The sequence below is a fragment of the Mangifera indica genome, chromosome 2 (genome assembly GCF_011075055.1).
Source record: "Mangifera indica cultivar Alphonso chromosome 2, CATAS_Mindica_2.1, whole genome shotgun sequence".
NCBI lineage: Eukaryota > Viridiplantae > Streptophyta > Magnoliopsida > Sapindales > Anacardiaceae > Mangifera > Mangifera indica.
This window is the reverse complement of record NC_058138.1, coordinates 23799822-23821896: the sequence shown is the minus strand read 5'-3', so window position 1 is coordinate 23821896 and position 22075 is coordinate 23799822. Positions and strand designations below refer to the sequence as shown.

The following is a 22075-nucleotide window of genomic DNA, read 5'->3' as shown; positions in this document are numbered from 1 at the left end:
ATATTATGTGTTATTTAAATTAAATAATTTTGAATTAAAAATAAAATATTTATTTGTATTTATTATAACGACTCTTTGTATCTCTAATATTATTTAGGGATGTAAACAAATTAAACTCGAATTTAAACTACTTAATATTAACTCTCAAACCTAACTCAAATTTGATGTTATATGACTCAGTAAGTTTACAAATTCATAACTCAACTCAAATAAAAATATCAATATATTTTAACAGTTTCAAATAATGTATTTACACTCTTAAAATTTTATTTTTTGATTTTAAATATAAATAATAATGGATGATTATATAAATTGTGAGTTTTAAATATAATATTTAAAAATTAAAAGTTTTAAATATAATTCTTTCGAATTGAGTTGAAGTCATCCATTTTTATGTCAAGCTCAAACCTAGATGTTACCAGTTTCACGAGCTAAAGAGAAAATTACACCCCTAATTACTCTAACCATAAAAAGAGAAAATTCAATACTTTAAAGGGTAAAAGAGAAATGTTAAAAAACTATAAGGATTCAAGGCAAATATTCCCACTAATTTGCTAATTTTAAGTTTCGCGCCTTTCAGACAATAACAAATAAAAAAAAATTGCTGAAATTCTAGGGTTTCAATCGCTCTGGACTATTCCGATCGGTAACGTATAGATTGTGTGAAATTTCATTTAGTGTGATATTAAATTGATTCAATTGGCTCTCTGTGTGATTTTATTATTGTTCATAGATCCTTTATTTTTGGGTTGACATTGTTATTTGTATATATCTTGAAAATTGAACAGTTTCATAAGATGAGTGGTGATGGCACTTCATCTGATCAAGTTATTGTAAAGCTTATTGAGATGGGATTTGAAAAATCAGCTGTTGTAGAAGCTGTAGAAGCAGTTGGTCCATTGTTTGATGAAGCTATTGGGTATATTTTGAATGGTTCCAATAGAAACTGTAAGGGCGTGTCCACTGCCAGTAGTAGTTCGCATTGTTTCAGAAACAATGGGAATGGGAAGACTCAGGTCAAAAGGGGACGTCAGTCTAGCATATTGGATCATTTTCAGTCTAAGCAAAAAAGAAGCAAAAGTGATGTTGTATCTGATGGACTGGTTTCTGGGTCTGGGTCGGTGGTGTTACCTGCTGTTGTTTGCAAAGGTAAGGGGGCTTGCCTTGATGCAAGGTGTAATGGGAGAAATGAGGTTCATTTTTTGCCGGTTTTGTGTAAACAAGAGGTGGAGATTGGGTCAGATTGGGAGGTGAAGGTGAATAGTCTGTTACAAAAGCATTTTGGTTTTTCTTCATTGAAGAATTTTCAGAAGGAAGCGTTGGCAGCTTGGTTGGATCATCAAGATTGTCTTGTACTTGCTGCAACAGGATCTGGTATTGTGCTTTTGCTTAGTTAATGTTTCTTGTCTTTTCGACTGTTTCTATTGCTATTATATTGGGTGGTTAATGTTTTGGTATCATTCCCATCTGCAGGGAAATCTCTGTGTTTCCAGGTTCCAGCTTTGTTAACTGGAAAGGTTGTGGTTGTGATTTCACCCTTGATAAGCTTGATGCATGATCAGTGCTCAAAGTTGTCAAAACATGGAGTATCTGCTTGCTTTCTTGGATCTGGGCAACCTGACAGCAGTGTGGAGCAGAAAGCAATGAGAGGAATGTATAATATAATATATGTTTGCCCAGAGACTGTGTTAAGGTGAGGGATATTTTATATCATTTGGCTAGCATATCAAATAGGTTGTTCATAATTTCATGTGATTGAAGGAGTATGATAAATGTTTCTGCAGACTGATAAAACCACTTCAGAAGCTTGCTGAAAATCGTGGAATTGCATTATTTGCGATTGATGAAGTCCATTGTGTTTCTAAGTGGGGCCATGATTTTAGGCCTGACTACAGGTTGTATTCTCCTTTCCAACCACATGGCTATTTTCCATAGTCTTTGCTATGATCTGCTTTACCTTTACTGCAGTGGTTGAATTTTTGCAAAATTTGTCTATAGTTGCACAATTATTTTAAATAAATTTATGAATGACTCTAAGTGACCATCAATTGATCAAATGTTCAAAGAAGGGATATATGAGGCCAATTGTCTGTTATTTCTCCCATGATATCTGCACTCCACATGTTGTAACAGGCACAAAAAATTTGGAATGTCATACCCAATTATTATTTTTACTCTTTTATTCTTTATATCCTTTCTGCTTATGTGGTTGATTATCAATGCACTGTCTTGGTTGGCTACTTAAATGTTATATCTACTCTTTTCATTCAACTACTTTGTTCTTGTATCAGATGGTTAGAGTTATCTAAATTTTTTTTAAGACTTATTCTGCTGTTTCAGGCGATTGTCTGTGTTGCGAGAGAACTTCGATGCTAACAGTTTAAAATTCTTGAAATTTGATATTCCACTGATGGCATTGACTGCTACTGCCACAATTCAAGTTCAAAAAGACATTCTAAAGTCATTATGCATGTCAAACGAAACAAAGATTGTACTCACTTCCTTATTTCGTTCAAATTTAAGGTTCTCGGTGAGTTTTCCTTATTCCAGTTTTCATTTCAGGGGTATAAATAACTCTTGATTTAATAGAATTATATTTATTGTATGTTTCATGTTTTCTCTGAGTGTAGCTGCTTTTTTTTTTTTTGTGGAAACCCAATCCGCTGCTATTTGCAGGTAAAGCATAGTAGAACATCTTCACCAGCTTCTTATCAGAAGGATTTCTGCCAGCTGATCGACTTTTATGTCAGAAAGGGAAAGGCCAGTGAAAAGAAAAAAACTGTTATCTTTCCAGATTTAGATGATCAGTCTGATAGCTCATCCACCTGTAGCACATCTGGGGCAGACAGAACTTCTCCAATCTACGACCTTGAGGATGGAGATATTGATGCAAATAATGATAAAATAACTTCTACAAGGGAAAAAGAAATGTCAGTAGAATATCTGGAAAACGATGTTGACATCTTTCAGAGTGTGGATGATTGGGATGGTACCATTTTGTCCTTTGCATTGAGCATTTCTTTTCATGGTTGTACCATATGCATTGGCTTTAGTTGTGACGTGTAATCAAAAGCAATGTATAATGAATAGAGGAAACTTTGTAATAACTAACTTCATGCTCTTTATTGTTTTTTTCTGGTCACTTTCTATTTTTTACAGTTGCCTGTGGTGAATTTTATGGGCATTCTCCTTCTGAAGATTGGGATATATGTGGGTCATCTAGGATAACTGTTCCACCCGATAAGCTGGAAGAAAGAGTGCAAATCATGCAAGAGCCTTTAGAACAAGGGCCAACCATTATTTATGTTCCTACCAGAAAAGAAACGTTGAGGATCACGGAATATCTTTGTAGGTTTGGTGTGAAGGCTGCTGCTTATAATGCTGCTGTATGTATAATACAAACTTATTACTTCAGGTCCATTTAGTTGATTAATATACTTAGGTCCCTCTCATTCCAATTGTGGTTACACAGTGTAATTAAAATTTGACTTCTGGTTCCTCAGTTGCCAAAATCGCATTTAAGGCGGGTTCACAACGAATTTCATGAAAACAAGCTAGAGGTATGGATTTTCCGGCATTGGATCTGATATGGGAAATTGATAATTCCATATAGTCTTCTGTTTCATTTGGTACCACTTTTGAAAACAAAGCATTGTTTGTATAATGCTGGGCTGTTCTGATTCCAGAGGCCTGTGCTTTTTCAAGTTAATTTTTTCTTTTTGTTTACTTATTTAAAATCCAATACTCTTCATCCTTCTATGATTTGTTTAATTTATGTAGTGTAATCAGGAAATAGGAAAATACAATATATGATACGGCAATATTACAATCCCATCCAGGTTGTTGTTGCAACGATTGCTTTTGGAATGGGGATTGACAAGTTAAATGTTCGAAGAATCATCCACTATGGTTGGCCGCAGGTTTGTACTGGATTAAATGTTTCTGCAAAATGTTATTGGAAACTGTTATTCATTTTTAGTGAACTTGTGATTATGCTGCGAAAATATTCTTGCAATTGTTGGTTCTCTGAGGCTTCAATCAATAGTTTACAATCCTGTTTTGACAACTTGCATGACAGTTGTCTTTCCAAATTATGTCTTGCTATTATCGGTTCTTCAGTCTTGTGAGCTTCTTGTAATCTTTAATCTAATTGCAGAGTCTAGAAGCATATTATCAAGAAGCTGGCCGAGCTGGAAGAGATGGGAAATTAGCAGAATGTAGTAAGCCCTTTATTTATTTTTTCACAAGAAGACTTGTTATAGTAACAATTAAGTAGAATTTTGCTTGATGATTCTTCCTAATTGGGTAGAACAAATAACTTTACTTTTTTCGCATAAAATTTTTGCAACTTCATATCTCCTTTTTTCATTTTGTGAAAGTTATCTGTAATTGCTTAGAGAATGGCTTTTGCTCTAAAATATAGATTATAAGTGCTTCTTTTATGTATATTAAAGTTAATCTTCTTTGTCAAGCAGCTCTATATGCAAATTTGTTGAGGGCACCAACACTTTTACCGAGTCGAAGAAGTGAAGATCAAACCAAACAAGCATATAAGATGCTATCTGATTGCTTCAGGTTTGCATTAAGTACATTTCTTTACTTTCTTATATGCCCATTTTGTTTTGAAATTTTATTTTAGAATTCATGTTGACTTGCAGATATGGAATGAATATTTCAAGTTGTCGAGCTAAAATACTTGTGGAGTACTTTGGCGAGGACTTTGCTCATGACAAATGTCTAATGTATGTAATATTTCTTCTTCATTTTTAGTTTTTTTTTTTTTTTTTTAAATAGAAGTGAAATACACTTCTGTATTTGGTTAACTCAGGCTTCTCTCCCTTTAGTTAGAATCTTGAATATAATATCTTTGAAATATAAAGCAGTGAGATTTATAGTTTTCTGTGTTGTTATTCTCTTTCCAATACTTTGGACATATATTTATAGCCCTTGTAATTGTGTATCATACATTTCATATCTGCAGTGAAATGTAATTCATGAACAAATTAAAATGAGTTTTATTTTGAAAAAGGTTATAATATTTGAAGCCCTTGTATGCAGGTGTGATGTGTGTGTTAATGGACCTCCTGTAATACAGAATTTGAAAGAGGAAGCAAAAATTTTGATGCAGGTTATTGCTGCTTATAGTGTAAGTGTTATGGCATGTCTTCCAATACCCTGTGGCTTTATCATTCTGTTTACATGTGAATCCATGCATAACAGCATAATCTCATCTTTGGAATTTATTGTCATGGGCAAAGTTCAATACTTCTAAAGATGTTTGGACATATGATTTTTCTAATGATTCTTTTATTTAAAAAAGATCTTAGAAGGTTTGTGTCTAAATTCAGGTTTGGAAAAATTCTCTGGATGCTTCATATGATGATGTTGACATTAAACAACAAAAATTCATGGAGAAGCCAAACCTCAGGATGTTTGTCAGTAAAATAAGGGAGGAGGTGGTCCATCATTTACTTCATCTTACTCTCCTCATCTACGGTTTTGTAAGACATCAGTCATAAATTTTGACAAAGTTGTTGTATGATGACAGTCCAAAAAATTTTTGGCAACCGATTTGTTATGGTGGCGAGGTCTTGCGCGAATCTTGGAACATAAAGGATATATCCGGGAAGGAGATGAGAAGGTATTCTCTGAAATTAACTTAAAGCATTGTTTCTTAGCAGTAACTTGTACCTATATGCAAACTGGATGAAATTTTTTGTGGTTACAGAGCATAGTGTGTGCATGTCAATGCTTATGTTTATTGCCAGTCTACTCAAACGGCACTGTTACTTGCAGATACACGTTCAGATTAAATTCCCCGAGCCAACAGAACTTGGGTTGGAGTTTCTGCAATCAGATATGGAACAAGCTTTCTGTGTTTACCCTGAGGCTGACATGCTGCTCTCTGAAAGCAGATGCAAATCTTATTCCAGCTTCTCAGAGTGGGGAAAAGGTTGGGCTGATCCCGAGATTCGTCGACAGCGCTTAGAAGGGAGACAATCACACAAGAAGTCACACAAATCACGAAAACCAAGAAAACGAAAGTCTAGAAAATCTAATCTAGAATCGGGCACTGTTCGAGGTAGATTAACTGCGAAACTCTTGAAAAAGAAGTCATGAATCTAGTTCATCAGAGTTTTTGTTTTTTTTCTGTACAATGTATGCATAGAAACAATGATTAGTTTATCACCCTTCACTTTTATTAAAGTTCTAAAGATTGGATTTTGATAATGTATTCCTAGGGCTAATCGGTAGAAGTTGCAGCCTCCATTTGATCAATTATAATTTTTCCATTTGCTTTGAACATATGAGCTAGAGCTGGATTTGATACAGGTTGTATTTGTGTCAAAATGACGCACAATTTGAGATTAGTTCAAATTCTAATAAGGCAATTTAAAATCAATGAGTTAAACTTCGAATCTGATTTGAAAATAATTTAATTATGAATCTAATCCAAGTCAGTTTGAATTCTAACGTTTGGACTCAGTTTGCTTATTATTTAGTTTTAAACTTGTTTTGATTGAAAAGAGTTTGACATTACGAGCTGTGCGGATTGAATAATAATTCGAGCGAGAGACCTTCGAATATATTAATTGTGGTTCGAAGAACACTTGCGCATCTGGTGTAGTGGTATCATAGTACCCTCCCACGGTACTGACCAGGGTTCGATTCCCTGGATGCGCAAAGATTAATCGTTTTCGCTTCGATGAAATTTTTGAAGCACCCCTTAATAATATGTGATATTTTTAATCCAAGACTTTCCCTAAACATAAGCAAAGAATCTCTGAACTCTCCACATTCTCTTCTTTTTACGTTCTTCATTCAGCACAAGCCACATGGATTACGGTCGCTTGCTTTTCGCCATAATCGGCTTCTCTTCATCGTTCTTTCTCTGTTCGCCGTCGCTGAAGAGACAGCATCGCCGCCGCCAAATTTCCCAAGAGAACTTGAGGCTTGTAACTGAGGCATTAGAGCAGGCTGAAGAAAGGGTGGTGAAGCTCCAAGAAAGACACGACCGCATTCTCGATCAAATACGCTCCTGTTATATGGTGAATGAAGAGCTCTTGAAAGCGTTGGTAGGTGCTCGAGACGCCATGGATGGTGCTTTAGATTTTGCTGTTGGTCTCAGAAACATGCAGATGACGATCTTGAACTCTTTATCTGGTGAAAAATGATGCTTCTATTTCTTATTCAGAAGACAACTGAAGAATTTTGCATGTCTAAAATTTTTTTTTTTTCATAATGTTATAGATCAATTCAAAATGTCCAAAAAAAATGTTAAAATTAACAATATTATGTATTTATGATTATAAAGTTTTTATATTCGGTTTGGACGTTGGCACGGTTAAAGGGTCGATTCTAATTTTTCTTAGTCTGATGGTCAATCGTATAAACAATTTTATGATCGGTTTTTAATATTTTTATAAGATTTTTTAAAACAAAATAAATTATATAATATAAATTTATTTTTATAATTAAAAATATTTAAAAGTTTTCGAGAATGGTCAAGACTCATTAAATTTATTAATATATCATATAAAAATAAAATATTCTTAATAATGTTTATAAATCTCATTTAAGTTTTGACTTAGTCAAATAATTGATCTGGTTAGTGATGTCAATTGGGAAAAAAAAAAAAAGCAATATACTTCTCCTTCAAATTAGTAATAATCCATGATTTTATTTTCACAAAAAATCACATAGAAAATAATTATTCAAATATGAACTATTTTTCTAAAAATTTATATATAAAATAATAAGTTTTTATATTTATTTAAAGTTCATATATTTTTTCATCATTTTATTATAAGTTAATCAGAATTTCTCCAAGTTCCCTTGAACTTCCAGAACAAATATCATTGGCCCATCCACTTCCACACGGATAGCCATTGCATCTCAATTTACAGCCGTCCGATCAATAGTCCACTCAACACAAAACTCACTCCGAGCAACGTACTCCCATTGGCTATAACTCAACGGCAGGGATAGCCAACGTGGCATAACTCCTATAAAATACTCAAAGCTGAATCCTGCAGAGACAAATCGCTCTCTCTTCAAATCAACTGGGACTCGTCGCAACGCAATACAGTTCTAATTTCAGCTCTAAAAGAGACAAATGGAGGCGTCAACAAAGCCGGTGAAAGGTGCGGGAGGCCGAAGAGGAGATAGAAAGAAGGCCGTCTCGAAATCGGTCAAAGCAGGCCTCCAATTCCCCGTTGGACGGATAGGCCGGTTCCTCAAAAAGGGTCGCTACGCTCAGAGAATGGGCACTGGTGCCCCCGTTTACATGGCCGCCGTTTTGGAGTATCTCGCCGCGGAGGTACGTTTCTCAGATCCGATGTTTCTGCCCTTTCGTTTCTTTTGGGTTTTGGTTCTGTTTTGTTTCAGAGAAAATGTAGGGAAAAAACTGAAGAAACGGAGTCGTTGTACCCTGTTCTCTCATTTTTTCAAATATATATATATTGATTTTGTGGTAAAATATACATTAAGGTGCTGGAGTTGGCGGGTAACGCAGCACGTGACAACAAGAAGAACAGGATAAATCCGAGGCACGTGTTGTTGGCAGTAAGAAACGACGACGAATTGGGGAAACTTCTGCAAGGCGTAACAATTGCAAGTGGGGGTGTATTGCCAAATATTAATCCAGTCCTCTTGCCCAAAAAGACCAAAACTTCTGATGCTGAAAATGCTGCAAAGTCTCCTAAGAAGGCCTAACTCGTGTACAAAATTACAGCAATAAAAATTGATAAAATTTTCTTCATTTTGTGTATAATTACTTCAATGACCATTTGCTTTTTTCTTCTTTCCTAGTTTACCCATAATTACTTCGATGACCATTTCGTGTATTGACGGTATAATTTGATGGGAAACACATTAAATAGGATACAAATTAATAACAGCGCATCTTGATTATAATTTTAGAAGATTTAATCACCCTATGGAAATATTTGAATTGAGTAATATTTTATTATTAAAATTAAAAAATTATATTAAAAAATTATTATATTGGTTAAAAATTAATAAAATAAATATGTATAAATAAATATTATATTTGATTAAAAATAATAAAAGAATATTAATATATTATTTTATTTAAATATTTTTTAATATAATTATTTTAAAATATTTTTTTATGATTTGTTATATTAATTAAAAATTAAATAATTTTTATTTATAAATTAATAAATAAAAATATAATTATAATAAAATTAAAATTATATTAATAATTTTTTAATATATAAAAGTAATAATTAAATTATTATTTATATTATTTGTTATATTAATATTGATAATAATATTTTATTATCGATAAATTAAATAACATAATATAAATAATAAAAAATAAATTAATAAAATAATTTTTACTAAACTCTAATCAAAATATAATGTGGTTATAATAAAAAAAAATAAAATATTTAAGTTGCGATAATAATTTAGTAGTTTGATTAATAATATTTTCCTTTAACTAATTTATTTTTTAGGTGAAAATTTATCGTAAAAAGTTAAAACCTTCGACTGGGACAAACAGAAGGAGAAGAAATTGGGTTATATTTTCTTTAAGCAATCTAAACATTTGTCATAATTAACTGTTTTATTTTTATTCGTTTAAAAATGTATAATTTTCTAAAATCAGTGAGGTCATAATTTGTAGTGTATCTGTACAATTCATGTAGAAGTTTCTAGAAGCCTCTCTTCAAGAAAGGGTAGCCCTTCTCTGAAACACTAGGGTTTATGCAAGGTTTTTGAATCAATCCCAATTTTATTTTCACCTCTGCGCACTCACTCAAATTAAGAGGTTTTTCTTTTTCATTATTCATCATGCATCGATTACTGGTAAGTTACTTATCATTGTTTATTTGAGCGAGACCGTTTGCTCTGCTCTGTTGTGTTCTAATTATTTCAATTTCAACTCGCAGAGAAAGGTTTCGATCTCATTCTGTCCTCAAAATCTCATCCGAGCAGTGGCCATGGCCACTGCCGGGTCTGGTCTTTTGTATGCCTGTAGCAATTCGGACTGTGGTAAGCGTCTACTTTTTGTTTGATTTCATTTCTTGTAAAGAGACTTTAAGTGTTTGGGGAATTTGAGAGTCGAAGTATGTTTTGGATTGTAGGAGCAAGAATATCGCTGTCATTTCCTGTGATATGGAATGGATCACCGTCTTTACAATTTTTGCAAGGCTTTCGGGAACCTTCTCTGTTTACGTCATCAGAAAAATGGAAACTTGGTTGGGTATCTTTTGATTTACCTTTGAATATCAATTCTGCTTTCTCCGTTTTTTAGTTATTATTTATTATTTTTGTTTTGATTTCGAGTTTGGACATGTAGGGAAGCTCGAATTTTTTTCAAGAGTCAGTTCAGCTCCTGCTGGAGATGTAAATTCCAGGGTCAGTCCAGCTTCCTCTGGAAATATTAATGCTAAAGTCAGTCCAGCTCCTTCTGAAGCTGTGAAGAAACAGGATGATCCTGGTTCTGTTGTGGTCAAAGATGAGGCAGAGCCACATTGCAGATGTTTAGGTAGAAATACTATTGCCAATGCAGCTGCTAAAGTTGGTCCTGCTGTTGTCAATATAGCAGTTCCACAGGGTATATAATTTTGAATTAACTTTGGTTTTTTAGTGGCTTGAGCAGTTTCCTGGTGTATAAACTGTAGATTTTTAATTTTTTGTGTAGGTTTCCATGGAATTACTCTGGGAAAGAGTATAGGCTCTGGAACAATTATAGATGAAGATGGTACTATTTTGACATGTGCTCATGTTGTGGTTGATTTTCAAGGCATTCGTCGCGAATCTAAAGGGAAGGTTTGTATTTTGATGCATTCAGAGATTCACATGTACAATTGTAATGATTGTTGCTATGCTAGTGGAACAGAACAAAATTAGTTTTAAGAACTTCATTTTATTGTTTCTAGTGTATGGATAAAATGTTAGATGTGATGAATATTCAGGTAGATGTAACTCTGCAAGATGGTCGGACATTTGAGGGTACAGTGCTGAATGCTGATTTACATTCTGATATTGCTATTGTAAAGATTAACTCTAAAACTCCTCTTCCAACTGCAAAACTTGGTTCTTCTAGTAAGCTTCGGCCTGGAGACTGGGTTTTGGCTGTGGGCTGCCCACTTTCTCTTCAAAACACTGTAACAGCTGGTATTGTAAGGTATAAAAGTACTTGGCTGTGGTGCAGAATTTGCTTATACTTAAATATAGGATCATGGGAAATCTATATTATCTTTATTTTTTTTATGATTATTTGAGATTCCTTTTCCTAATATGTTTGGTCTCTATGGAATTAGTTGTGTTGATCGTAAAAGCAGTGATTTGGGTCTTGGTGGAATGCGGAGAGAGTATTTGCAAACAGATTGCGCAATCAATGCGGTAACTCTCACCCTCTTTGTGTATGTGTTCACACGTATACATAGAATTGTATAGCTGATTGTGCTTTATACGTGATCTGCATATTCTAGGAACTATGATTACTGTTGTAGACTTTGAAATGTTATTGATCTAGGGAAGGTCAAAGGATATTGAAAATGGTCATTAATACACTAGGGTATCAAATTTTTATCTGTTTATTTGGCCAAATCCTTGCACTATTTACCATTATCGCTTCTCTCTCATGTGTGTATATGCACCTGTGTGGTATAGGGAAATTCTGGAGGACCCCTGGTAAATATTGATGGAGAAATTGTTGGTGTCAATATTATGAAAGTACAGGCTGCAGACGGATTGAGCTTTGCTGTACCAGTGGATGCGGTTGCCAAAATTATTGAGCATTTCAAGAAGAGAGGGTACGTTTCTATCTTTATTTATTCAACTGCTTTTATAATCACATGTAAGTACAATCAGCTTGCTTAATTTTATACTAGTTGTCATCTTTCATCCATTGTTTTGCATATAAGAAATCACCGTTGGCTTTAGTATTTGAGTGAAGGATTTAAATTTCTTACATTATTATTTCTGCCATATAATCTCCTTAAGTTGTTTCATAGTAGTTTTGAGTTCTATTATAATGCTTGAAATAGACTCTGCATTCATGCTGCTGATTAGAAATGTGTTTTACTATAAAAGTAATTTCTCTTTCTGTGATTTAATTTGACCTTCAATGACGGGATAAATTAGACCACAAAGTTTCTATCTTTGGATCAATTACCCTTGTTTTAAAACTATTTTATTTGTATTATGTGGCTACCATAGTTTGAACTTTTACCAACTAATGTTCTGTTGAGTCCTTTCATTTTAATCGGTCTTGAGTTTGTCTAGCATGGTAAAATTGGGATAATAGAAAACCATTTGAAAGTTTGGAATAAAGTATGGTCCAATAGTTCTATTGTCCAATTGGCTTCCTCAGTCCAGCAGTCCAGCTTCTCCTTGAAAAAAAGAACAATTTAGAAGAGAGTAACAATCTAACTGTTCCTTAATTTATTGAGTGTGGTGGTCATTTTTGGTTTTGTTATGGAATTAATACCTATAAACGTGCTGGTCTCATCCTTTATGTGCTTTTGAGAGTACCATTGTTTCAACTGGTACATGTACTAAATGATGAAGTTCTCCAGGAGAGTTGTTCGACCTTGGCTTGGATTGAAAATGCTTGATCTTAACAAGATGATTGTTGCTCAGCTTAAAGAAAGAGATCCCTCATTCCCTAATGTCCAAAGGGGTGTTCTTGTACCTATGGTATGTACTCCAATAATCTATTTCCGCTATTTTGCATAGAAGCTATTGGCAACTTCTTAATCTTGGAGATTTTTGCCACAAAGTTTGGTGGTACCTTTTAATATTTTGGATCGCTGAAATTTCGGTTTCATATATATTGTCAACTTCAATTTGTAGATGCTTCTTGCATTTGAAAATTTTCTTATTTGTCAAATAGGTGACACCTGGATCTCCCGCTGACCGTGCTGGATTCCATCCTGGTGATGTTGTTATCAAATTTGACGGGAAGCCTGTCGAAAGCATCAAGGAGGTATACACATGGTTCACTTTGTGACACCAAAATATGGAACTGCAAGAGATCATCTTACATAATACTGTTTAGTGGTGAAGACAAATAAAGCACCATTTAAATACTGATTCTTCGTTTTTGTTAATGAATTTTTCAGATTATAGAAATAATGGGAGATCGGGTTGGGATGCCTATGAAGGTAGTTGTGCAAAGAGCAAATGATAATGTGGTGATTCTGACTGTAACTCCTGAGGAAGCTAATCCAGATATGTGAATATTCAAACAAACGGAGCGGTAACGTTGCATCATAGAGTTTACGTGAAAACGGTTTTTACGGTTAGTATTATTCTTTTTAGGATGTAGTTATATATATGGTTTATCTCATAGAATAGCCAAGAATTTTTTTCAAAAAAAATTAAAGTAAATTATCCGTTACTTCTTTTTATTGGATTTTTTTTATCATTCAAGATCTGAGATATATATATATATATTTTAAACTTTTTTCACATTTTCATTTCTTAGGAATAAATTTTGTATATGAAAGAGATACTTCATATCTGAGTTTTGTTGCTCAGAAGATGTTAAAAATGCCAATAAAACTTATTTTGGTGATTTTTAAAACAATATCAAAACATAAGTTGTATTATTTTTAGCGTTACCATATTATATTGTCATATTGATTTGATATGAGTGAATATCTTATGAGTAAGTTTAGACTGAGTTGAGTCTATTTAAATCATGACAATTTCTAATTGAATTGGAATTTGTTGATGGTATCATTAGAAAGTTGTTGACAAAATGAATAATATTATCGATAAAATAAATAATATTATTGACGAATTGAATAATATCATTGATAAGATAAATAATATCAATGAGATTAACAATATAATCAAAGAAGGATTTGAACTAAACTTAAATTAAATTTTATACTAAAATTTTGATTTGAATTTAACTTAAATCAAGTCAAGCGTGAATTTGAATTGGGTTGTACAAAAATGTTGGAGGGTCACCCTTAGTGGCAGCTGCTCTACCTCTTATCATTTTACCAAATTTATACGGAAAAAAATAAAAAAAACTAACATTCGTGAAGTCAGTTTGAAAATAATATATCTTTATAATTAGTTAGTTTGGATTCAAATGATCAAATTAATTCGAATTTAGCCTGTCAGATTAAAGTTCAAGCAGTTCATATAAATCCAACCCTAACTATAATTAGTGGAAAGGCTCATAAGCAATTAAATTATGATTATATCATTAATTAGAATTTATTTATAGTTTGTTGATCTTTAAAGTCAATTGATTAATGGGATTCGAATCTTAGGTAGTTGAACTAAGTTAATTACGGAAATAATTAATAATCTTCAAATCAAACTATGAAATCCCTTCAATTGTTTATCCATGTTCAGCATGAGACCTCCCAACGCTCCTGCTTCTATTCGTAGCCCCACTTTAACCGCCATTCCCCACCCGTCACTGCCACCTCCTGTATGTTGCGGCTGCGCGACCGGCCTCCTGTGATCATTTCCATATGCTGATATTCCACTACGGCCAAGACCCAATGGCAGGTAATTACACCCACTTGCGGGTGTTTGCGGTGGAGTCAGAGATTGTGGAGTTCCTCCACACCCTGGCAGTAGAGGTGGTGGCAAAGCTTGTGGGAATCTTGCCAGTGGTGGGTTCGATGAGTAAGGGGTGGAATGGGTGAAAAACTTTGTGAAGGTGTATATTCGCCTTTATCTGACAGCAGATACCCCCCCTTTTAACGGCGGAGGGTGTAGAAAATTAAACCATGCATGATGATCCGGAGGTGAAAACTTGAAAGAAACATTTAAAACTCCCTTAGCCCGACCGCCAGGAGTTGTGATATTGTAAGAAATATTATTCTTTTTGTCTGACCTATTATTACTCTAATTCAACATTTCTTGAATAGAAATATTAACTCCTCTGAGGTCGCAGTCGCGGAAACAGCAGCGACTGACTCCGACACTGTAATTAATATGAAGATTACTTTGTGACAAGGCAGCTTCATCCACGGTGAACTGCATGTGGTGTTTCCACTTGGGTTTCATGCCTATTAATGATGATTAAAGTTTAGTTAATGAGAGGTTTAGAGGGTGATTAGGGAGTTTTTCTATATATTTTGAGGACATAAATTACCAAAAATAAACCACAATGTATGCAGGCATGTATATGGAGTATGGTTGATTTGAGGCTTTCATTATAGAAAAGAAATGCAAAATTGAAACAACTTGGAGTTGTGTCAAACCCTTTTTAATTATTAGTGTTGGTTTAAGTAGAGGTGAATTTAAGCCCAAGCAGAGTTTGGATAGGCTTAAGTTGGAGTTAAATTTATATTATCAAGTTTGAGTTTAAACTTTAAACTCATTTAAGTTGGTGTACAATAATTATAAAGGATTGTCAACAAGTAAGGTAAACAATATCACCTAATAGATAAATGAGTTAAATTTCCAATTTGAAATCAATACATTTGAGATGAATTATGGATTTTCATTTGAAATAAGTCTGGATTTGAGATATATTATGTATGGATACAAAGACTAGTTTTATATTTTCCGTTTGAAGTCTTTTAGGTTCTTAAAACATACGAAATGCCCATATCTTCTCTTCTTGTCAACAGATAATGATCATGAAATGTTCATTGCGAGCTGAATTCTAACAAAATATTCATGAAATGTTCATTGTGTTAAACCCATTTTAATTAATAGTGTTTGTTTAAGTAGAGGTGAATTTAAGCATGAGCTGAGTTTGGATACGTTCAAGCTTGGGTTTAATTCACATTATCTAATTCTGAGTTTAAATCTCAAACTCATTTAAGAACTAAGTTTGGATATATTCAAATTTGGGTTTAATTTACATTATCTAATTCGAGAAACCCCAAACTCATTTAAGTTAGTATAAAATTTATTTCTGAGGATTATGTACAAACAAAATAGATAATATCATCGAATAGACAAAATTAAGTTAAAACTCCAATTTGAGATCAATGCGTAAAAGATCTGAATTGTGAATTCTAATTTGAAATAAGTCTAGATTCAAGATAAGCTATGAATAGATACAAAGACCAGTCTTATATTTTCTGTTGTAGTAGTCTTTTAGGTTTGTAAAACATGCTAAAGTGCCCATATTTTGCCTTCTCGTCAACAGATAACGATCATGAACTGGTCACTGCGAGCTGAATTCTAACAAAATAGTCATTGAAGAAAGAAGGAACTCGTCAACCTAACGTGGGAATCAAGGGGCTACCAAACAAATCAAATCAGATAAAACTACAAGACCAAAATTTTCACCATTGGCAATACAGGTACGAGCTCAGTTGGCCCATATGCCACAAAAGGTCTGATAAAATTAGAAGAAACACAAAGCAGATGGCATACATGAGTGATCTCTTTCAACTACACAGCATGCATTCTTTAAAACCCAGATGAGTCGTTATCAATTCCTAAAAATTTTGCTTCTTTTGTTTCACAGCAGAACGGCCCCCGCCCGAGTTATCTTTTTGGTTCCATTTGCTTAAGCTGCATTTCCAACGCTCTATTGGCAGCATTCTAGTGTAATCCCATCTTTAATAATCTGGCTATTGTATTGCCCTAATCAAAGAGGGTGGTACGGCACATAGCCTAACAGTCCAGTAACGTTGGTTACAACATCGTTGCATCTTGTCAAAAGGCTTAACATCTGCTGTGATATATCAATGGTTGGTGTCGATGCAGTGGGTGGTGGGGCTGTGGGTGTGTTAAGATTGTGAGAGTTTCTGGGCGCTGCTACTACTTCAGTATGATGTGAATTATTAAATTGTGGCTTTGCAAATTGAGGCGACGGAGGAATAGGTGATGAAAATGGAGGAATAATAACCTTTTGAAAGTTCTTACTATTAAAATCCATTGCAACAGAAGAAGATGCACCACCATCAGCAAAAGATGTAGCATTGTTGTTGAAGTTGTTTCTATTGCCAACCATCAATGGCTCTGTCCTACTACTTTCCTCCCCACCCAACATGAATTTTACCCGAGCTGTCCCTCTGCTGCCATTACTGCCTGTTACCTGCCCAGCTTCATCGCCAGATGGTTTCTTCAAACAGGACTTCAGCTGGATCATTGGCTGCAGGAGAGGTGACTGTGTTGGTCGATCAAGCATGGGATCCTTCACACGTGGGTTCTCATTGGGAGGTTCATCTCCTCGACCTTTGTCAGTGTCCAGTGCTTCTGCTGCAGGAGCTTCCACCTCCCGCACAATATATCTCACGTTCACATTGCCAAATAGGGCATTGTTTCCATTTGCATATTTATATGCTGCCTGTGCATCAGCTTTGTAGCGAAACACCACACGACATGTTGAAGATTTCCAGAACACCCGGATAGCTGATTGATCTATTGACCCAAAGCGACCAAATCTGGCCTTGAGCTCAGCGGCAGATGGAAGCGATGTCCCCGGAGGAAACTTCATCACCAACATGGTAGGCTCCACAGATCTGGCTTGATGCCCTAATTTCTTTATAGTATCAGGTCTGGCAAGCTTTGCAGGGGGAATTGTCACATGTTCTTTTCCCTCTGATCGCTGGCCATCCGATGTCCTCTGACCAGACTTCTTCTCTGTGGTCAATGATTTCATAAGACTAATCTTTTTTAACCGCTTTGCAGCAATTTCTTCCTGGCGATCAGATGCAGGATGTTTTCGCCCGGCCTTTGTAGGATCATCTGGTCTAGCCAAATGTTTAACTGGTTTTGAAGCTGGCAAATCTCTGACATTCTCACCAGGAACAGCAACACTGGATGAAGATTTTGCACTACGAAAATCAAAGGGCTCAGTGTCAGATGGTGGTGATAAAACCAAGCTTTTCTGGTATACCAGGGATCTGAACCGCATAAAGCACTGCCGAATAATTGCAGGGCAATTCCTTTCCACACCATGAAAGGGATCTAGAGCAAGAGCATGTAAATCATTCAATAACTGTGGGAGCCCACCTTCAATATTCTCTATGCTAACTGCTGGCATGGTTGTGACTGAAGTCAACATAGAATTACCATCACCAACATCTTTTCTCCGATTTATAACCCGCGAATTTTCCCTAGAAGCCAAACCAACCTGAGAAGATTTTTTGGACACCTTCCCAACTGCAGTACCACCTTTTCCAATGGCCAACTGCTTTTGCATACTACCAGAACCTGCTTTCAAGCCAAGATCCATTTTCTTTTTCTTCTTCTTTGGCTCCCCCATCGAGTCCGGACTGCTCATGTCCACCAGAGGCCGCTTAAGAGCTTCAGGCTTTTTAATTTTACCATCAGGACTAACTCCAACAGAATGCTTTGCATCAATTGGCAAAGGATGAATGCTTGGGCGACTGTCCTGAACTTGATCTAACCCATGATCACCTTCTCCTCTTGCAGAAAAATTTGGCTCAGATTGATGATACCCTTCTTTTGATCTGGACATTGTCACACTCTCCTCATTTTTAATGTCAACCATAACATTATCTTCCTGTTGAGAAGATGGCCATGCACCCTCCATCAAACCTGGGATCACCTTCTCTAACATATCAGATCCACCTCCGCTGGTGGAGCCTGGAACAAAACCTCGTTCCACCCTCTCCTTCATTGCATGGATACCTGGAGATGATCTTACATCTACAGAAGCAACTTGTATGGTAGGATTACCACTGAAGGCTGAGGTATGATCTATAGTTGCAGTGTCTTTTCCAGAAGCATCCCTGCTTAGACCTGAACTTTCATTGCTTATAAACCCAGTTTCTTCGACTTTCACTGGCATATGAGCTCCTGGAGCCCTCTTCTGCAACACATAATCTCCAGCTGCCAATGTTGATAATCCATCCATGACAGGAGATGGACTTAAGGAAATTTCTTGCCCTTGGCTAATCTGATAAGTTTTCAAGTCACCTGGTTCATCCCTTCGCTTGAAAAGATATTTGTCTTTCTTTGAATGGTCTTTGACCTTCATAGGCTTTTTCTTCCCACCACCCAGAGCTTCAGCATAAACCATTGGACCACTCAATGGAGCTGCAGAAGGCAACAAACATATTAATAAAATGAAGCAGTGTATGCATGCGAATAGATTAATTTTAAATATGGCTTAATAGAGAGGCACTTTCATTGAATATAATTGGCAGCCACCCCGATAAGGGCAAAAATATGGCATAAACCTTTGGTATCAGTGGCAGAAAGCAAACACGGTAAGAAAGGACAATTGGCCAACAACAACCAATTGCATGGGATGAAACTGAGGAGGAACTATGGGAGGACACTGACTGCACAAGATCACAGAACATAACCCTTATGAAAATTCAAAGTAGACCTCATTGAGCAGATTTGTTTTCATCATTAAAATATGAGTAGAAAAACAGAAAATCAAGGGCTCTCAAAAAGTGCAATATCTTTGCACCCCATGTTCTTCTGAAATGGAAAAGAATCCTTAGAATAAGAAACAATGGTTTCAGTGCTGAATGCACCAAAAAAAAAGATTCATCAGCAATGAATAGGCTGATTATGCATTAAAGTATTTATGAAATTTCAGGAAATGTATGAATATCAAAACAACTAAAAAGATTCAGCAAAGCATACAAAGTAGTACCTCTAGTTGGCTGTCTACTACACTGATCTAATAAGGCAGCTCGATCCCGAGAAGGGCGTGCTGGCTGCACACCAAAAGCTTGAGCGTAAGTCTCATCAAACTCCTCAAACACTGCCTTACGGAAAGCAAAAACTGTAGCCTTATTCTTAATAAAATCAATGCTCATCTGTTCACAACCTCGTGGTGCTGATGCCAATTGCTTGACAAAGGAAAGAGTCTCAGCAGGCCGAAACCCGTCTCTTGCCTTCTTAATCTGATTAGCCGAATAAAGCCCTCCAGGCTCAAAATCTGGCACATCAACTGTAAAGTACCCTTGAACATTAGTAGGCCGAAAATTATAAGGGTTCCTACATTTACACACCAATCCAAGACCACACCTCCTACTTGCCTCATCCACTGCTTCCTCCACAGCCCTAACAAAACTCCTTGCATTTGTTTGTTGTGATTTCTCCGCATAATTAAGGTCAAAAGGAATAAGCTCAGCTGGGTCGAACCAACCATAACTACTATCTCCAAAGAAAGCAACCAACACATGACCATCACTCCTTGTGCGACGCACCATGGAACTTGCAAAAGATTCATTGAAAATATGCCCAGGCCACCATGGATGCGATTTAACCTTTCCCCAAACCATATCACCCACTTCAAAACCATAACTCAATGCCCTATATGTCCCCACAAGCATCTTCTCATTGGCCACAAAATCATCAAACTCTGAAAGCAAAGAATTATACGCCTCTCCATGCCCCTCAATACTTGAGAAATTACTCACCACTCTATCAATTTTTTCATCAAATCTATCATTTCCAGCCTCAAAATACTCCCTCCTTCGTCTATCAATTTGATTAACACTCACTTTGTTCTCCTCGGCCACAAAAGATTCAGATTCCATCTCAACATCCCTACTATTACAATCATTACCAATTTCCGAAGAAGCCCTAACTCTAACTTTAACCTCAGATCTTTCACTCTCCAGAGCTAACCTAACTTCTTCATCCACCCCCGATTTTAACAAATTTTCATCTTTATTTGAACGACCAATGACATTATCATCTGAAACCCTAGGTTTCGCCTCAATTTGTTGCTCAGTACTAGCATCAGATATTCTATCGAATTCACAGTCGCCCCTCATAACAGATATCATGCTAAGCTAACAGCTAAAACACTTAACTCGAAATCCTCCAAATCGAGTTCTTTACAAGGTTGGGCGAAAGAACCCCCCAAAATAATAATAAAATAAAACGTACCTTATTTATCGTCTCATGAAAGCTAGAACGACGTCCTATCCATCTGTTTCGCAAGAAAATTTGAGATGTTGTTTTTCAGTAGTGTTTGTTTGGATTGTAAGAAAATCTGGATTGAGATTCTCTCTTTTCTCTCGGAGTTTCGAGTTTATTGCTCGAGGATTTGTTTGGTTCGAGGATGAGAAGGTAGAGCAGGGTGTAAATAGAAGACGGTGGATCAACCAATTGAAGAATGCCACGTAAGTTCGTTCCATCGTGTGGTTATCAAACCAGTCTCCGGTTCTCCCAAAGTGAAATCCTGTACGTTCATCTAAAGCCCTCGCTGTAATACTATTTGGATTAAATTTTATATTCATTTTAAAATTGAATCTTTTCAGACACCGATTAGAATCAAACCTAAAATTAAGTTATTTAAAGGCTAAAATTAACTATTGTCCACCCAAGGATTAGTAAAAACACAATTTTTTATTTGTTAATTATAAAAAATTTAAATATATATTTTTTTTTGTTAAATTTCATTATTACTGTCAGATATAAAATTATCATTTAAAAAAATATTTTAAAAACTAAAAATTTATCATATTTCCATTTCTAAGTTTAAAAACTAATAGTCAATCTCACTAAAATTTTAAAAAACTTACATTATCTTTTAGGTTTGTATAACAGTTGCTGACAGTTGGAAACAACAACGACAACAACGTTAGCATTCTCCCTCCCTTATGTTTTTTCTCTTAGCTGCGATCCGTTTTCAGTTATCTTCACCCCTCATCAATAGCATGATGAAGAGATTGAGATTTGAGTCTCTTTGCTACATGATGAAGCGTTAAAAAGACTAAGATCTTAGTCTCTTCATCACGCCTTTGGTGAGGGAAGAAGACGACTAATGATAGTAAAAAATAGACCATAACTGAGAGAAACCTAGAGAGAGAACGCTGTCATCGTCGTAGTCTCTCTCTGCCGACAACTGTTACAAAAACTTAAAAAAGAATATAAAATTTTCAAACTTTTGACAAAATAACTTGTTAGTTTGTAAACTTGAAAGGTAAAAATATAATAATTTTTTAGTTTTTAAAATATTTTTTTATAAATAACAATTTTACCTTTGATAATAATAATAAAATTTAATAAAATTATAAATATTTAGATTTTTTTAAAATTAATCAGTAAAATATTATTTTTACACTAAACCTTAAGTAAGAAAAAGTCATTTGACTTATTTCAAATCAAATTCAGTTATCAACTTATTAATCGCAAACCAAATCTTAAACTTAGATCCGCAAAA

At 35.1% G+C, this 22075-nt stretch overlaps 4 protein-coding genes and 1 non-coding gene across 10 annotated transcripts; 4 read left to right on the top strand and 1 right to left on the bottom strand.

The window, feature by feature from the left end:
- The first annotated feature begins 511 nt into the window (after positions 1–511).
- On the top strand, positions 512–6308 carry LOC123203440 (ATP-dependent DNA helicase Q-like SIM). The gene is made up of 16 exons (XM_044619800.1): positions 512–646; positions 789–1374; positions 1474–1693; positions 1785–1895; positions 2341–2530; positions 2677–2989; positions 3160–3386; positions 3504–3560; positions 3840–3920; positions 4157–4220; positions 4476–4575; positions 4659–4742; positions 5059–5146; positions 5349–5456; positions 5549–5641; positions 5797–6308. Exons 2-16 carry the CDS (start codon positions 798–800, stop codon positions 6118–6120), a joined length of 2637 nt encoding a protein of 878 aa, XP_044475735.1. The 5' UTR covers positions 512–646; positions 789–797; the 3' UTR covers positions 6121–6308.
- Positions 6309–6613: 305 nt separating this feature from the next.
- TRNAG-CCC lies at positions 6614–6684 on the top strand. Its single transcript has one exon. It is a non-coding gene; the product is annotated as a tRNA-Gly (tRNA).
- A 1334-nt stretch (positions 6685–8018) lies between these two features.
- LOC123209430 (probable histone H2A.5) lies at positions 8019–8761 on the top strand. Its single transcript, XM_044627492.1, has 2 exons — positions 8019–8320; positions 8491–8761. Exons 1-2 carry the CDS (start codon positions 8117–8119, stop codon positions 8713–8715), a joined length of 429 nt encoding a protein of 142 aa, XP_044483427.1. The 5' UTR covers positions 8019–8116; the 3' UTR covers positions 8716–8761.
- Positions 8762–9671: 910 nt separating this feature from the next.
- On the top strand, positions 9672–14964 carry LOC123197839 (putative protease Do-like 14). Of its 6 annotated transcripts, none has more exons than XR_006497933.1 (12): positions 9673–9834; positions 9918–10020; positions 10113–10226; positions 10328–10585; positions 10673–10800; positions 10947–11158; positions 11295–11376; positions 11647–11789; positions 12555–12675; positions 12872–12964; positions 13101–13279; positions 14353–14964. XR_006497933.1 is itself a non-coding variant. In XM_044612301.1 (11 exons), exons 1-11 carry the CDS (start codon positions 9820–9822, stop codon positions 13215–13217), a joined length of 1317 nt encoding a protein of 438 aa, XP_044468236.1. In that variant the 5' UTR covers positions 9672–9819; the 3' UTR covers positions 13218–13388. The 6 variants fall into 6 exon arrangements, 3 of the variants coding, with proteins under 3 accessions (XP_044468236.1, XP_044468214.1, XP_044468246.1); XR_006497934.1 differs by lacking the exon at positions 14353–14964 and adding an exon at positions 13488–13638; XR_006497935.1 differs by lacking the exon at positions 14353–14964 and adding an exon at positions 13466–13638.
- A 1243-nt stretch (positions 14965–16207) lies between these two features.
- On the bottom strand, positions 16208–20970 carry LOC123208451. The gene is made up of 2 exons (XM_044625988.1): positions 19550–20970; positions 16208–18978 (listed from the first exon to the last, which is right to left on the bottom strand). The coding sequence occupies exons 1-2, from the start codon at positions 20691–20693 to the stop codon at positions 16559–16561; spliced, it is 3564 nt and encodes a 1187-aa protein (XP_044481923.1). The 5' UTR covers positions 20694–20970; the 3' UTR covers positions 16208–16558.
- Positions 20971–22075: the final 1105 nt, after the last annotated feature.